General features: G+C 42.0%; 1 protein-coding gene across 2 annotated transcripts; it reads left to right on the top strand.

The window, feature by feature from the left end:
* Nucleotides 1-2,466: 2,466 nt before the first annotated feature.
* On the top strand, nt 2,467-14,105 carry LOC110530881 (ras-related protein Rab-31-like). 2 transcript variants are annotated; one of them, XM_036986654.1, is made up of 7 exons: nt 2,467-2,733; nt 3,347-3,426; nt 4,457-4,538; nt 6,966-7,037; nt 7,846-7,940; nt 9,459-9,568; nt 10,933-14,105. In XM_036986654.1, exons 1-7 carry the CDS (start codon nt 2,698-2,700, stop codon nt 11,022-11,024), a joined length of 567 nt encoding a protein of 188 aa, XP_036842549.1. In that variant the 5' UTR covers nt 2,467-2,697; the 3' UTR covers nt 11,025-14,105. The 2 variants fall into 2 exon arrangements, with proteins under 2 accessions (XP_036842549.1, XP_036842548.1); XM_036986653.1 differs by having other exon boundaries at nt 2,470-2,733; nt 7,834-7,940.
* The last annotated feature ends 1,975 nt before the right edge of the window (nt 14,106-16,080 follow it).

The raw sequence follows: 16,080 nt of genomic DNA, 5'->3' as shown, positions 1-16,080 counted from the left end.
CCTGTACCAATCCTGTACCAGTCCTGCACCAATCATGGATGGAATGGATCCTCTGTGCCATAATAACTGAGAGAGAGAGACGGGTCTGTTGGGTCGATAGAACCACTAAAGACAGCATTAAAGAGAGATGGCAAACATTTTTTTTACCACTTCATCTTCATCATCTTCATCACCACCTCAACATCAACGTGTGAGAAAATGGCGCGTTTCTATTTTTGTTGTTGTTGTTGTAATAAACAATATAATTACGAGCGTTGCCAATGACATGCAATGGCTCCTCCATAATTGTTTAAAGTCACGTGACGCACACTGATGATGTCATTGGAAACACTTGGTCTTCTTCTTCTTATTTTTTTACTACAAAACATAGAAATGCTTCATTTACACACATGTTGGTGTTGGTGCTGCACCATGAATATAAAATATAAATATTTGGAAACATTAATACATTTTATTATTTTATTTATTTTTTTTATTTTTTATTTAACTGACTTGCCTAGTTAAATAAAGGTTAAGAACAAATTCTTATTTACAATGACGGCCTAGGAACGGTGGGTTAACTGCCTTGTTCAGGGGAACAGTGGGAGAACGACAGATTTGTTTGTACCTTGTCAGCTCGGAGGATTCGATCTTGCAACCTTCCGGTTACTGGCCCAACGCTCTAAACCACTAGGCTACCCTGCCGATTAGTCTATCTATCTATTATATATTTACATAATACTCTGGTAGATATTGGTGATTGGTCTTTCTATATATTTACATAATACGCTGGTAGATATTGGTGATTGGTCTTTCTATATATTTACATAATACGCTGGTAGATATTGGGAGAAGAAGTCTAATCCTTGCTAATATAAAACGTTTAAATGTACCTACCTGATGCCATTTATTCAGTAATATGATATATAGTAGATGATGGTAAGCTGAAGAAGCAGCACGGACATGTCAACTTCACTGAGCACTGCTGTGCCTGTTAATACAAACCTTTTGAATGATCTACAGAACACATTTCAGAACCCAAAGAGATAAGCGTTACGAAATGCTTATGTAGTGCTTATGAATGTTTTATGGATGGGTTATGAATGTGTTATGAAGTCCTTATGTAGGTAGTACCCTTCAAGTAAAATGTTGCCTTCCTTTTTCCATATTCATAATTACATCTCTTATTGACAGAGGGTCAGAAGGACTGGGTTGTGTTCATTTGGGCACCAAACGGAAGAAAACAAATTGAACACGGGGTGGCACTAACTTAACTTGTTCAATGAGAAATGCACATTTTTTTTCTCTTTCCGTTGCAAAACATTTTTTTTTTAACGTTTTTTTTTTTTTCATTCTCTGCCCTAATAAACAAGAGCTTGTTATAAGTGGGCGCAAGTCAACATTATAAGTCAGTCATTACAGAATACATAGTCTATGACCATTGGAACAATGGAAACACGCTACTTTACCTGTCGGTGTCAATTTGTGATGGGTGAAAGCGAAGGACATCAAGACGGCACAGCAGGATGTGCATGTACATTATTGTAAAATGTAAAACATACTGTATTTTCAACTCTTATGTTGTTTTTTCGGCATTTCTGTTGTTTTTGTTGACGTAAGTAATGATCTGAATTAACTGAAGGAAGTGTGACCGCGCTCTGTTCTACAGCGTTGGAACTTGTTGGTCTGAGAAAATCCTGTTGCCGGGGGAAATGTGATTTTACAAATGTTATCGTTTATTAACGGATCTGTCACGATTGAAATGGATATGACACGTCACTGTGGTTTCATCTTCGCCATAAGGTTATTTTCATATTGTTAAAAGGCTTTCGTAGCTTCCCATGCCAGTTGAAAAATAAAGGTGTAGAACTGAACATTATGCTTCCTTATTGGTCATCTTTTATTTCTTTATATATATATAAATATATATATATATTTATATATAAAACACCAGTAAAACTACCCCAAGGTTGTCGTGTTAATCAATGAATGAATCAAATTTGGATTTAAATAGCTGTTTTAACATTTGTCAGGAAGTGTTATATAGAAGCTGACCTTGACCCCATAATTGCAATGTGTATCTCAGAGGGTATAAGAAACCTGGAGATGAACCAGATTTGAGGAAAAGCATATTCTCTTCTGGCTTCAGCCGTGTGCATCATAGCTCTCTCTGTCTATTCAAAACTTATTGATAGGTCATATTGGGAACTTCTGAACAAACTCTGAATATTGCTATGGCAAAAAGTCTCCTCATCCAACTCCAGTCCATTCTCACAGGCTACATTAATAATTGCCATACCTGGAATTAACCGTAACATGTCGCGGTTATATTTTCCACTGTGTGTCCTCTTCACTCGCACACCACCTCTCTTTTCTCACCATATTCACTCCTGTTTTGGGGGACCGCTAATCTAGAGTTTAAAATAAACAGTTTATTCTCTGGGACTATTTTTTATTTATCTCCTTGTCTTTTTCAGTTCTCTTCTCTTTTGAACGTAACAGTAACGGAAGAGGTCACGCCGTGACGTGACATTGATCGTTTCGGGAGGTTCGCTTCAACTGATCCCGTTACATTTAGAAAGATGGCCAGTAGTCCTGCTTAGGGGCTGAAGTTCTTTCTCTTATCTAAAGGCAAAATACGTTGTAAGCAAACGTGGAGAGACAAAGGCGTTGAAAAGAAACGGAAGAAGTATGCCTAGATTGCCATAACTCTTTAAAATGGCCATACGGGAATTAAAAGTGTGTCTTCTGGGAGTAAGTGAAATAAGTTATTGGGTGGTTGATTCTCTTTGGAAATTCCTTCTGTCTGTCTGCGGTCCGGTTGTATCTCTTTATACTGGGAACACGACCGTTTGAATGTCTGTCTGTCTTGCTAGAATTCGACCTCGTATAGGAACTGCATCTTTATCTCATCTTGTCGAAGAATCGTTGTACATCGGAGACATTTCTTTAGTAAAATAATGTGGAGTCGCCGCCACATAACCTAATCATAACCTTTCCCCTGACCTTGATAGGCCTTTTACAAATCCCTTGTTGTATTATGTTGTTGTTGTTGTTTATTGTACTGCGGTGTTGTTGTCCTGGTCCATTGAGAGATTTCCCTTACGGTGCATTTTGTTTTGGCATGGCTCTTCTGACCAATACCAACCGTTCCGCCACCATCCGGTAACAGATTTTATAAAGTAACCACTCGGTCCTACAGATACAGTATGTATGTATCCTTGGTTAGCACGAGATACACAAACAACAACAACAGGCTACTAGGATGCTTTAGCCAATAGCGTTGTGTATCTTCTCGAGTCTTTTGTACAGACCGAGAAACCCCGATATAGCATTTCACCAATTTCTTATTTCTTTCTTTCGGTAGGATACAGGAGTGGGCAAGTCTAGTATTGTATGTCGTTTTGTACAAGACCATTTCGACCACAACGTCAGTCCAACGATAGGGTAAGTTGTCAGAGCGTTAATACCTTTTATTTTATTCAATAGGCAGCAACAAGTGTGTAATTAGCTTCCTGCCTGTCCTGTTCTGGAGACCTTTTCAGGATTATCAAGTTAATTGCACGAAAATCTAAAATAAAACCAAAGTCTCAAACTCTGTCTTATGTCCAGGGAAGGAAATGAAATGAGTAATTATGTGTCAGAAGGATTTTCTTGGAAATAAGGGCTTTATATTAAAATCCAGCTTTCTCTGTCTGATTCTCTGTCTGATTCTCTGTCTGATTCTCTATCTGATTCTCTGTCTGATTCTCTGTCTGATTCTCTGTCTGATTCTCTATCTGATTCTCTGTCTGATTCTCTATCTGATTCGGTATCTCATGATAAGCTTTGGTGGTTACTGAGTCTAAAACATTCATCATCCCTCGAGGGGAAAAAGTTATTCTTCTATTCTGTTTTGTCCTTCTCTGTCCTGCTCTGACCTGTCCTGTTCTGCTCTGTCCTGTTCTGACCTGACCTGTCCTGTTCTGCTCTGTCCTGTTCTACTCTGACCTGACCTGTCCTGTTCTGCTCTGACCTGTCCTGTCCTGTCCTGTTCTGCTCTGTCCTGACCTGTCCTGTCCTGCTCTGACCTGACCTGTCCTGTCCTGTTCTGACCTGACCTGTCCTGTCCTGTTCTGCTCTGTCCTGTTCTGCTCTGTCCTGTTCTGCTCTGACCTGCCCTGTCCTGTTCTGCTCTGACCTGTCCTGTCCTGACCTGTCCTGTTCTGCTCTGTTCTGCTCTGCTCTGTCCTGTCCTGCTCTGTCCTGTCCTGCTCTGTCCTGTTCTGCTCTGTCCTGTTCTGTCCTGTCCTGCTCTGACCGGTCCTTCTCTGACCGGTCCTGCTCTGACCTGTCCTGCTCTGACCTGTCCTGCTCTGACGGGTCCTTCTTGTTCTTGACCTATTCTGTCATCAACAGTTAACACTATCCTATCATCCTCGACCGTTGTCTTAATGATTAAGACTATGCTAGGCCTAATGTTCTGTGACACTTGCAGGGCATCGTTTTTAACCAAGACGGTCCCGTGTGGACACGAACTACACAAGTTCCTCATCTGGGACACAGCGGGACAGGAAAGGGTGGGTACATCCTCTTTCTCCTTTTCCTCATCATTTATCTGTTCCACATTCTCACTCAGTGAAAGGCTGCTGATTGGAGGATGGCTTGTAATAATGAATGGAATGACGTAAATTGAATGATATTTTAAACAGCATGACTCCCATTCCATTGACTCCCATTCCATTGACTCCCATTCCATTGACTCCATTCCATTGACTCCATTCCATTGACTCCATTCCATTGACTTCCATTCCATTGACTCCATTCCATTGACTCCCATTCCATTGACTCCATTCCATTGACTCCCATTCCATTGACTTCCATTCCATTGACTCCCATTCCATTGACTCCCATTCCATTGACTCCATTCCATTGACTCCATTCCATTGACTCCATTCCATTGACTCCATTCCATTGACTCCCATTCCATTGACTCCATTCCATTGACTCCCATTCCATTGACTTCCATTCCATTGACTCCCATTCCATTGACTCCCATTCCATTGACTCCATTCCATTGACTCCCATTCCATTGACTCCCATTCCATTGACTCCATTCCATTGACTCCATTCCATTGACTCCATTCCATTGACTTCCATTCCATTGACTCCATTCCATTGACTCCCATTCCATTGACTCCATTCCATTGACTCCCATTCCATTGACTTCCATTCCATTGACTCCCATTCCATTGACTCCCATTCCATTGACTCCATTCCATTGACTCCATTCCATTGACTCCATTCCATTGACTCCCATTCCATTGACTCCCATTCCATTGACTCCCATTCCATTGACTTCCATTCCATTGACTCCCATTCCATTGACTCCCATTCCATTGACTCCATTCCATTGACTCCATTCCATTGACTCCCATTCCATTGACTCCCATTCCATTGACTCCATTCCATTGACTCCCATTCCATTGACTCCATTCCATTGACTCCCATTCCATTGACTTCCATTCCATTGACTCCCATTCCATTGACTCCCATTCCATTGACTCCATTCCATTGACTCCATTCCATTGACTCCATTCCATTGACTCCCATTCCATTGACTCCCATTCCATTGACTCCCATTCCATTGACTTCCATTCCATTGACTCCCATTCCATTGACTCCATTCCATTGACTCCATTCCATTGACTCCATTCCATTGACTCATTCCATTGACTCCCATTCCATTGACTTCCATTCCATTGACTCCCATTCCATTGACTACCATTCCATTGACTTCCATTCCATTGACTCCCATTCCATTGACTTCCATTCCATTGACTTCCATTCCATTGACTCCCATTCCATTGACTACCATTCCATTGACTCCCATTCCATTGACTCCATTCCATTGATACCATTCCATTGACTTCCATTGATACCATTGACACCATTCCATTGACTTCCATTGATACCATTGACTCCATTCCATTGACTTCCATTCCATTGACTTCCATTCCATTGACTACCATTCCATTGACTACCATTCCATTGACTCCATTCCATTGACACCATTCCATTGACTTCCATTGATACCATTGACTCCATTCCATTGACTTCCATTGATACCATTGACTCCATTCCATTGACTCCATTCCATTGACACCATTCCATTGACTCCATTCCAGCCATTATTATGAGGCGTCCTCCCATGGGTCCCAAAATAGGACCCAACTCATTCTGGGAGATTAGAAAAACCCGTTCACCTTGTTTTAATTTTATCTAGTCAACAAGAAAATAATGTCCAAAATCAGTTTCACAGCTCGCCGGGAGGTAAAGGCTGATTCATGGAGACTGGAAGGGTCAGAAACGGGCAACTAATCACTATTTGATTTGTCCATTGGACCGAGATTTAGTTGAACGTTGTCGTCTTGTCTCGCGTTGCCATAGCCACACTTCCTGGATGCCGATGGTGTCTGTCCAATCACTGCTCAGGTGGCTTACACAATACTTTCTTGCCTGTGTAACATATCGTCTCGTCGTCATGAGAAGAATTCCTATTCTCAGAGAAGATGTGCTTTTGTCATTCTGGGACACACCATGGGTCAGAGTTCAAGGTTCATAGTATTGTTGTGGCGTGATGACTCACAGGGGTGGGGTGTAAATGGAAAAGTGTGTGTGTGTGTGTGTGTGTGTGTGTGTGTGTGTAAATATGTGTAGGATGGGCAATATGCTGACCAGAATGCCTCATCATTACGTCCTTAACACATGGGGGGAAAAATAGCTCACAGTTGTATTGTTTTGCTATACTGTAGCTGGTATCTCATCTCTTTCTCTAAATGTATATTATTTCCTATTTTTATTTAAACTTGAATATTTTTGTTATTTTTTTTTTAAACCCTAAAGCTGAACTAGTTAGTTAAACATGGTTTAAACCCAGTAATTCAGTCAGATGAACTGCAACTTCCCCTTGTTCATAGCTAACTTCCTGTATGTTTGTGTTCCAGTTCCACTCGCTGGCTCCCATGTACTACCGAGGCTCTGCCGCCGCTGTCATTGTCTATGACATCACCAAACTGGTGAGGAACCCGATCAATATTCTGTGTGGATTCCAGACGAGAGACATTACAGTGTGGCCTATTTGTGTTGTCTTGCCAACTCCTGTGGTCATTGTCATGCCAAACAGATCTGAGACCAGGGACTGTATTCAGAAAGAGTCTCACAGTAGGTTATCTAGGATCAGTTTTATAATATACAATATAATTTAAGATTTTATATTGGGCAGGTGGGGGACCTGATTCTAGATCAGCACTTCTACTTTATGAATACGGGCCCAGGCTAGAGAAAGGATGCTTTGGGGGTAAAAAGCTACGTTTGACAAATCAGTCCTGTAGTAAAGTGTAACCTGGCCATTGGTCTGTTCTGTCTGCCCTGTTCTGCCTGTCTGCCCTGTTCTGCCTGTCTGCCCTGTTCTGTCTGTCTGCCCTGTTCTGTCTGTCTGCCCTGTTTTGTTCTACCTGTCTGTCTGCCCTGCTCTGTTCTACCTGTCTGTCTGTCCTGTTCTGTTCTACCTGTCTGTCTGCCCTGTTCTGTTCTACCTGTCTGTCTGCCCTGTTCTGTTCTACCTGTCTGTCTGCCCTGTTCTGTTCTACCTGTCTGTCTGCCCTGTTCTGTTCTACCTGTCTGTCTGCCCTGTTCTGTTCTACCTGTCTGTCTGCCCTGTTCTGTTCTACCTGTCTGTCTGCCCTGCTCTGTTCTACCTGTCTGTCTGCCCTGCTCTGTTCTACCTGTCTGTCTGCCCTGTTCTGTTCTACCTGTCTGTCTGCCCTGTTCTGTTCTACCTGTCTGTCTGCCCTGTTCTGTTCTACATGTCAGGACTCTTTCCAGACACTGAAGAAATGGGTGAAGGAGTTGAAGGAGCACGGTCCTGAGGACATCATTGTAGCCTTGGCAGGGAACAAGAAAGATTTGGGGGACATCAGGTATCATCAGCCCTTCACCACTTCTGTCGAACTGTGTTTTAAAGGCTAACGTTGTCATGGAAACCCTGTTGATTGGTCGCCATGGTGTTGTGTCTTACTATTGTTGGGACTCTGCAATAGAACTCTGCTCTGTAGGCCATAACAACCATTTGATTGACAGGACCTCGATGTCCACCTTTGTTACATTTATGCCTAGGAAGTATTAGCCTAGGTACCAGTCTCAAGCTAAGGAGGTGTAGTAAGTTGACAACAAGGGTTTAATTTTGTTGACTTAACAACTAAAATACTATTCTGAGTTGACATTCACACAAGGGTGTAACCTCACCACCACCACGTTAAAGGCTCTTCTGGAAGCCCTGTTGATGAGTCACCACCAGGTTAAAGGCTGTTATGGAAGCCCTGTTGATGAGTCACCACCAGGTTAAAGGCTGTTATGGAAGCCCTGTTGATGAGTCACCACCACCAGGTTAAAGGCTGTTATGGAAGCCCTGATGATGAGTCACCACCACCACGTTAAAGGCTGTTATGGAAGCCCTGTTGATGAGTCACCACCAGGTTAAAGGCTGTTATGGAAGCCCTGTTGATGAGTCACCACCAGGTTAAAGGCTGTTTGTTATGGAAGCCCTGTTGATGAGTCACCACCAGGTTAAAGACTGTTTGTTATGGAAGCCCTGTTGATGAGTCACCACCAGGTTAAAGGCTGTTTGTTATGGAAGCCCTGTTGATGAGTCACCACCAGGTTAAAGGCTGTTATGGAAGCCCTGTTGATGAGTCACCACCAGGTTAAAGGCTGTTCTGGAAGCCCTGTTGATGAGTCACCACCAGGTTAAAGGCTGTTATGGAAGCCCTGTTGATGAGTCACCACCAGGTTAAAGGATGTTATGGAAGCCCTGTTGATGAGTCACCACCAGGTTAAAGGATGTTCTGGAAGCCCTGTTGATGAGTCACCACCAGGTTAAAGGCTGTTATGGAAGCCCTGTTGATGAGTCACCACCAGGTTAAAGGCTGTTATGGAAGCCCTGTTGATTTTGTCACCACCAGGTTAAAGGCTGTTATGGAAGCCCTGTTGATGAGTCACCACCAGGTTAAAGGCTGTTATGGAAGCCCTGTTGATGAGTCACCACCACCAGGTTAAAGGCTGTTTGTTATGGAAGCCCTGTTGATGAGTCACCACCAGGTTAAAGGCTGTTTGTTATGGAAGCCCTGTTGATGAGTCACCACCAGGTTAAAGGCTGTTTGTTATGGAAGCCCTGTTGATGAGTCACCACCAGGTTAAAGGCTGTTATGGAAGCCCTGTTGATGAGTCACCACCAGGTTATAGGCTGTTTGTTATGGAAGCCCTGTTGATGAGTCACCACCAGGTTAAAGGCTGTTATGGAAGCCCTGTTGATGAGTCACCACCAGGTTAAAGGCTGTTATGGAAGCCCTGTTGATGAGTCACCACCAGGTTAAAGGCTGTTATGGAAGCCCTGTTGATGAGTCAACCCAAGCTGTAGTTTACACTATCTCTTTTAACAGGGAAGTTCCTATGAAGGAAGCTAAGGACTTTGCTGAGTCTATTGCAGCAATCTTCATGGAGACCAGCGCCAGAAACGCTGTCAATGTGGAGGAGCTCTTTCAGAAGATCAGTAAGTGTTTTAGTTTAGAGTTTATGTTGGCGAGGTGGTTCGCTCCATACGACCACATCAAACACTGTTTAGATTGTTTTATCAGGAATTGTTATGGAATATGTTCCATGGGTCGGCAGGGTAGCCTAGTGGTTAGAGCAGTTGGGCTAATAACCGAAAGGTTGCCAGATCGAATTCCCGAACTGACGAGGTAAAAAATCTGTCGTTCTGCCCCTGAACAAGGCAGTTAACCCACTGTTCCCCTGAACAAGGCAGTTAACCCACTGTTCCCCTGAACAAGGCAGTTAACCCACTGTTCCGCCCCTGAACAAGGCAGTTAACCCACTGTTCCCCTGAACAAGGCAGTTAACCCACTGTTCCCCTGAACAAGGCAGTTAACCCCACTGTTCCTAGGCCGTCATTGTAAATAAGATTTTGTTCTTAACTGACTTGCCCAGTTAAATAAAGGTTACATATGAAATAAAAAGTCACTAAACTAAAGCATCCCTCGTGAATGTCTTTTGATGTGTGTTTGTTGTAGACACTATCGCATTCCATTCAACCTCGTCAGACAGAGTAGCACCGTTCAGTACAGTGTCTGTTAGCATCTCTCTTAGGGACAAATCTGAACTTCCACTTCATTCAGTACAGTGTCTGTTAGCATCTCTGTTAGGGACAAATCTGAACTTCCACTTCATTCAGTACGGTGTCTGTTAGCATCTCTCTCAGGGACAAATCTGAACTTCTACTTCATTCAGTACAGTGTCTGTTAGCATCTCTGTTAGGGACAAATCTGAACTTCCACTTCATTCAGTACGGTGTCTGTTAGCATCTCTCTTAGGGACAAATCTGAACTTCCACTTCATTCAGTACGGTGTCTGTTAGCATCTCTGTTAGGGACAAATCTGAACTTCCACTTCATTCAGTACGGTGTCTGTTAGCATCTCTGTTAGGGACAAATCTGAACTTCTACTTCATTCAGTACGGTGTCTGTTAGCATCTCTGTTAGGGACAAATCTGAACTTCTACTTCATTCAGTACAGTGTCTGTTAGCATCTCTGTTAGGGACAAATCTGAACTTCCACTTCATTCAGTACGGTGTCTGTTAGCATCTCTCTCAGGGACAAATCTGAACTTCCACTTCATTCAGATTTTCACTTACAGTGAAAGTTAAGATTCACCACTTAAAGGGATAGTGTGAGATCTTGGCAATTAAGCCCTTTTTTTCTACATACCCACAGTCAAATGAACTCACGGATACCATTTGTATGTCTCTGCGTGCCGTTTGAAAGGAAGGTATCTCCTGGAGCCATTGCTTACGCTAGTTACTCCAGAAACGACCTTCAAAACTGCACCTTCAAAACTTATCCTGTGTTGTGTTTCAGGTAAACAGATTCCGCCTCTGGAGAATCCAGACGTTGACAGCAACGAGTCCTTCAAGATAACCCGGCGTCCATCTAACAAACTCTGCTGCTAGTAAGACTTCTGCTGAGTCCCAAATAGACCCCGAGCACCCTACCCTCGCCTAGACCATAGCACCCTAACACAGAGTCACTGCTCTCGATTGGACAGGTGAATGATCCACCTATCTAGCTTATCTGACGTCAACTTGGAGATATCACCACGTTTCCTCTTGGATCTACATGAAGGTTTAGGGAGTAAGGAGTCGGTTCAGAATTCAGCATCAGATTTAATCAGTGAGATTATCACTGTCCTTGGTTCCACACACACACAGCTGCGTGGATCACAGGGTCCACAATGCAACATTGTAATACACTGCCGCGTGGCTTCAACTACTCATTGTCCACCTCCACACAGTCCACCATGCATATTGGTCTCAGGGGAGAGGAGGAGGACAACATGGCTTTGGCTTGTGATAGATCAGACCCTCTCACCTGTAGCATAGTAACCAGCATGTCCAGGGCCAGAAACCACCCCTATAACCCATAGAAAGATGCAGTAACCCATAGAAAGATACAGTAACCCATATAAGGATACAGTAACCCATATAAGGATACAGTAACCCATATAAGGATACAGTAACCCATATAAGGATTTAGTAACCCATAGAAATATGCAGTAACCCATAGAAGGATACAGTAGGTGGACATTTTGCCATATTGCTTATACCTATCCAATCCTCCTCTCAGATTGACTCCAGTGCCTTGGTAAGGTGTGTTGTAAGTGTCGTTTCTGGACTGGGCCTGTGTGTACAGGCCCAGGAGGGGAACCGGTTTGTCGCCCTCTAGTGTTTTTGGTTAGAGATTAACATCAGAAAATGGATCCTGAAGGTAAACACAATTTAAAGGAGAACTGCACTTCCTGATTTCGTTTTTTCATAAATTCTCATTAAGAAATGCAAGCGGCCATGACTGAAGGTAAACGAACTGTTGTCACAAAGTTGGAAGCACAGAATCGTCTAGAATGTCATTGTATGCTGTAACGTTAGGATTTCCCTTCACTGGATCTAAGGGGCCTCGAACCATGAAAAACAGACCCAGACCATTATTCCTCCTCCGCCAAACTTTACAGTTGACACTATGCATTCGGGCAGGTAGCGTTCTCCTGGCATCCGCCAAACCCAGATTTGTTCATCGGACGGGCAGATGGTGAAGCGTGATTCATCACTCCAGAGAACGTGTTTCTACTGCTCCAGAGGCCAACGGCGTCGAGCTTTACACCACTCCAGCCGACGCTTGGCATTGCGCATGGCGATCATAGGTTTCTGTGCGTCTGCAAAAAACAGGGCATGAATTGTTGCCGTGATTGTAATCCAAACCCCTCAAGTAAAGTCATGACTCAGTCATCTACCAAACTCTTGTTTTGGACAAGACTGACTTCATGACCAAAAATTATTCTATTGTAAACATTGTAGTCAATTTTGACATTTTTATAAATGAGAGATTCTGACTCATAGTGATGTCACAAAGGCTGTTTTAAAAATGGAGGGATTAGTTCTAAGGGGCAGTTGACCTTTAAAAAAAAAACAATAGACACAGAGACTTTTATACATGGTAGGTGTACGCCTACTGGGATTAGTTTTTAATTCATATTCAGCAGCACAATTAAAAAAAAACGTTACATTTTAATCCTGAAAATCGAAACATGTTAGTAGATCATCTCTTTCTCATCTCTTAGATCATCTTTAATCATCTCTAACGCGCTGAACATGAACATTTGGATAAATTGCACAAATATTGAATAATCTAGTTGAGTTTAATGACGTTTCATAAAATGACTAAAATACGATGCAGACTAGAGATTACGTTCTGAATTCATATGCGATATAGAGATTTACAATCCAAATTCTCATTAACCGAATATGCAGTCAACAGTTCCAGTGATTGCATTGTTGCCTTGTGGCTCCGGGAATCGCGTAGATCGATAGATAGAATATCTTTGTAGCTGCCGATATTGATATTGATATCGATTGCATGAATTTGGTCTCGCCAACCGTTGTCTTTTTCCCATCGAATGCTGGTATAGAATATGTATTTTGAGAATGTATAAGGTGTTCAAAATGTATTTGAAGGACGAAGTAGCATGAATTCGAATACCTGAGTTGCCATGTCTTGTTTTTTGTTTGTTGCTATGTTGTAATTGTCATCCATATGTTGTCATTATTATGTAATATTGACCAACTACTGAAAAGGGGCCACTATCACAATAAATACAACTATTGACAACTATAATTTTATTTACTGATTGATCGGTGGACTAACTACTGTATCTGTGAGGTAATACAGCCTCTTCGATTCAACCACTCGGGAGGGGGATTTTAAAATCCTCTTTTTTAATCGGGATTTTAAAGTGGCACTTTTATGTCGCTAGTTCCTGCACTTTCTCATGGAAAAACAATGATACAGAATTAATGACGACATTTGATGACTACATTCCCTAACAACGCCACACCAATGTGGTGTTGGTAATAGCTGAATTGCCGTAAAGTAGACCTAGTTAAAAGGATGGGTCGAACTGTACAACAGATGTACCTTTTGAAAGTATGAAGCTGAGTTAACAGCAACAGTCCTTGCGGATCTAAGCAGAGGATTTAATGTTTTGGATTTTTATTTTTTATTTTTTTAATAAATGTACTTTGTGGGAAGATACTATAGATGAGACAAAAAAACAACAATTTCCATATTTTTGTTTCTATTTGTATTTTGTACCATGTTGGACATTTGTCTGTGTACAGTTATACACACACAGAGGTGTTAGCTCACAATACGGAGACGTAGTATTCTGTACAAACTTGACACATATCAAGTGTCCAAGTGTGGCATCAATAAAACTAGACTTGGACACTTCCTGGCCTGAGTTTGGCTGTAACCGTTTATAGGTACAGGCCATTCTGCAATGCAAACAAGTGCCTTTGTGTTCCCTCTGTAGACCAAATCTAATATTTATTATTCATATTATTCATATTATTATTATTATTAATAGTTTAAATTGTTCATTTTTTTGTGTGTACTTGACTCAAGTTATTCCCTTTTCTATAACACAATAACATGTTATATATTATTAATCTGTCTGATAATAAAGTGGTATTACTTGTTTTTTTTCTCTTGGTTCTTTATCTCTTTCGTTTCTGTTGTGTTGTCGCCTGCGTAGAATGACAATTGTAAAAGGTGTTACTATCCCTCTGATCCACAAATGGACTCTTTTCCCATACTATATATCTATAAGTTTGGACACGCCTACTCATTCCAGGTTTTTATTTATTTATTTTTGACTATTTTCTACATTGTAGAATAATAGTGAAGACATCAAAACTATGAAATAACACACATGGAATCATGTAGTAACCAAAAAAAAAGTGTCCAACAAATCAAAATATATTTTATATTTGAGATTCTTCAAAGTAGCCACCCTTTGCCTTGATGACAGCTTTGCAGACTCTTGGCATTCTCTCAACCAGCTTGATGAGGTAGTCACCTGGAATGCATTTCAATTAACAGGTGTGCCTTATTAAAAGTTCATCCAGGCTGAATCACATCCGGCCGTGATTTAGAGTCTCATAGGGTGGCACACAATTGGCCCAGCATCGTCCGGGTTTGGCCGGGGTAGGCCGTCATTATAAATAAGAATGTGTTCTTAACTGACTTACCAAGTTAAATAAATGTTAAATAAAAATAATAGAACAAATTAAATGTGTGGAATTTCTTTCCTTAATGTGTTTGAGCCAATCAGTTGTGTTGTGACAAGGTAGGGGTGGTATACAGAAGATAGTCCTTATTATGTCAAGACCAGCTCAAATAAGCAAAGAGAAATGACAGTCCATCATTACTTTAAGACATGAAGGTCAATCAATCCGGGGGAACTTTGAAAGTTTCTTCATGTTCAGTTGCAAAAACCATCAAGTGCTATGATGAAACTGGCTCTCATGAGGACTGCCATCAACTGTTCAGAGGACACTGCATAAATCAGGCCTTCATGGTCAAATTGCTGCAAAGAAACCACTACTAAAGGACACCAATAAGAAGAAGAGATTTGCTTGGGCCAAAAAACACGAGCATTGGATATTAAATTTGAGATTTTTGGTTCCAGCCTCTGTGTCATTGTGAGACGCAGAGTAGGTGAATGGATGATCTCCGCATGTGTAGTTTCCACCGTGAAGCATGGAGGAGGAGGTGTGATGGTGTGGCGGTGCTTTGCTGGTGACACTGATTTAATTAGAACTCAAGGCACTCTTAACTGGCATGGCTACCACAGCATTCTGCAGTGATACGCCATCTCATCTGGTTTGTGCTTAGTGGGACTATCATTTGTTTTTCAACAGGACACTGACCCAACACATCTCCAGGCTGTGGAAGGGCTATTTGACCAAGGAGGAGAGTGATGGAGTGCTGTATCAGATGACCTGGCCTCCATCACCCGACCTCAACACAATTGAGATGGTTTGGGATGAGTTGGATGGCAGAGTGAAGGAAAAGCAGCCAACAAGCGCTCAGCATATGTGGGAACTCCTTCAAGATTGTTGGAAAAGCATTCCTCATGAAGCTGGTTGAGAGAATGCCAAGAGTGTGCAAAGCTGTGATCAAGGCAAAGGGTGGCTACTTTGAAGAAACTAAATATATTTTGATTTGTTTAACACTTTTGTTTACTACATGATTACATATGTGTTATTTTATAATTTGATGTCTTCACTCTTATTCTACAATGTAGAAAATAGTAAAAAATAAATAAAAACCCTTGAATGACTAGGTGTGTCCAAACTTTTGACTGGTACTGTAGATGGGTACCTCCTGCCTGATGTTTTCTGTGTTGGATTCAGCCCCCTCTTACCTCCTGCCTGGTGTTTTCTGTGTTGGATTCAGCCCCCTCTTACCTCCTGCCTGATGTTTTCTGTATTGGATTCAGCCCCCTCTTACCTCCCGCCTGGTGTCTACTGTGTTAGTTTCAGCCCCCTCTAACCTCCTGCCTGGTGTCTATTGTGTTGGATTCAGCCCCCTCTTACCTCCTGCCTGGTGTCTTGTGTTGGATTCAGCCCCCTCTAACCTCCTGCCTGGTGTCTATTGTGTTGGATTCAGCCC

This window comes from Oncorhynchus mykiss, chromosome 8 (genome assembly GCF_013265735.2).
Source record: "Oncorhynchus mykiss isolate Arlee chromosome 8, USDA_OmykA_1.1, whole genome shotgun sequence".
NCBI classification, from domain to species: Eukaryota; Metazoa; Chordata; class Actinopteri; order Salmoniformes; family Salmonidae; genus Oncorhynchus; species Oncorhynchus mykiss.
The sequence above is the reverse complement of the archived record's forward strand: the minus strand, read 5'-3'. Positions and strand labels throughout refer to the sequence as shown.

Excerpts from the sequence above, each read along its gene's own strand:
- LOC110530881 (XM_036986653.1), top strand. The coding sequence starts at position 2,698 with ATGGCCATACGGGAATTAAAAGTGTGTCTTCTGGGA. Across the intron at positions 7,038-7,833 it reads TCTATGACATCACCAAACTG|GACTCTTTCCAGACACTGAA; the intron begins GTGAGGAACCCG and ends TCTACATGTCAG. Across the intron at positions 7,941-9,458 it reads AAAGATTTGGGGGACATCAG|GGAAGTTCCTATGAAGGAAG; the intron begins GTATCATCAGCC and ends CTCTTTTAACAG.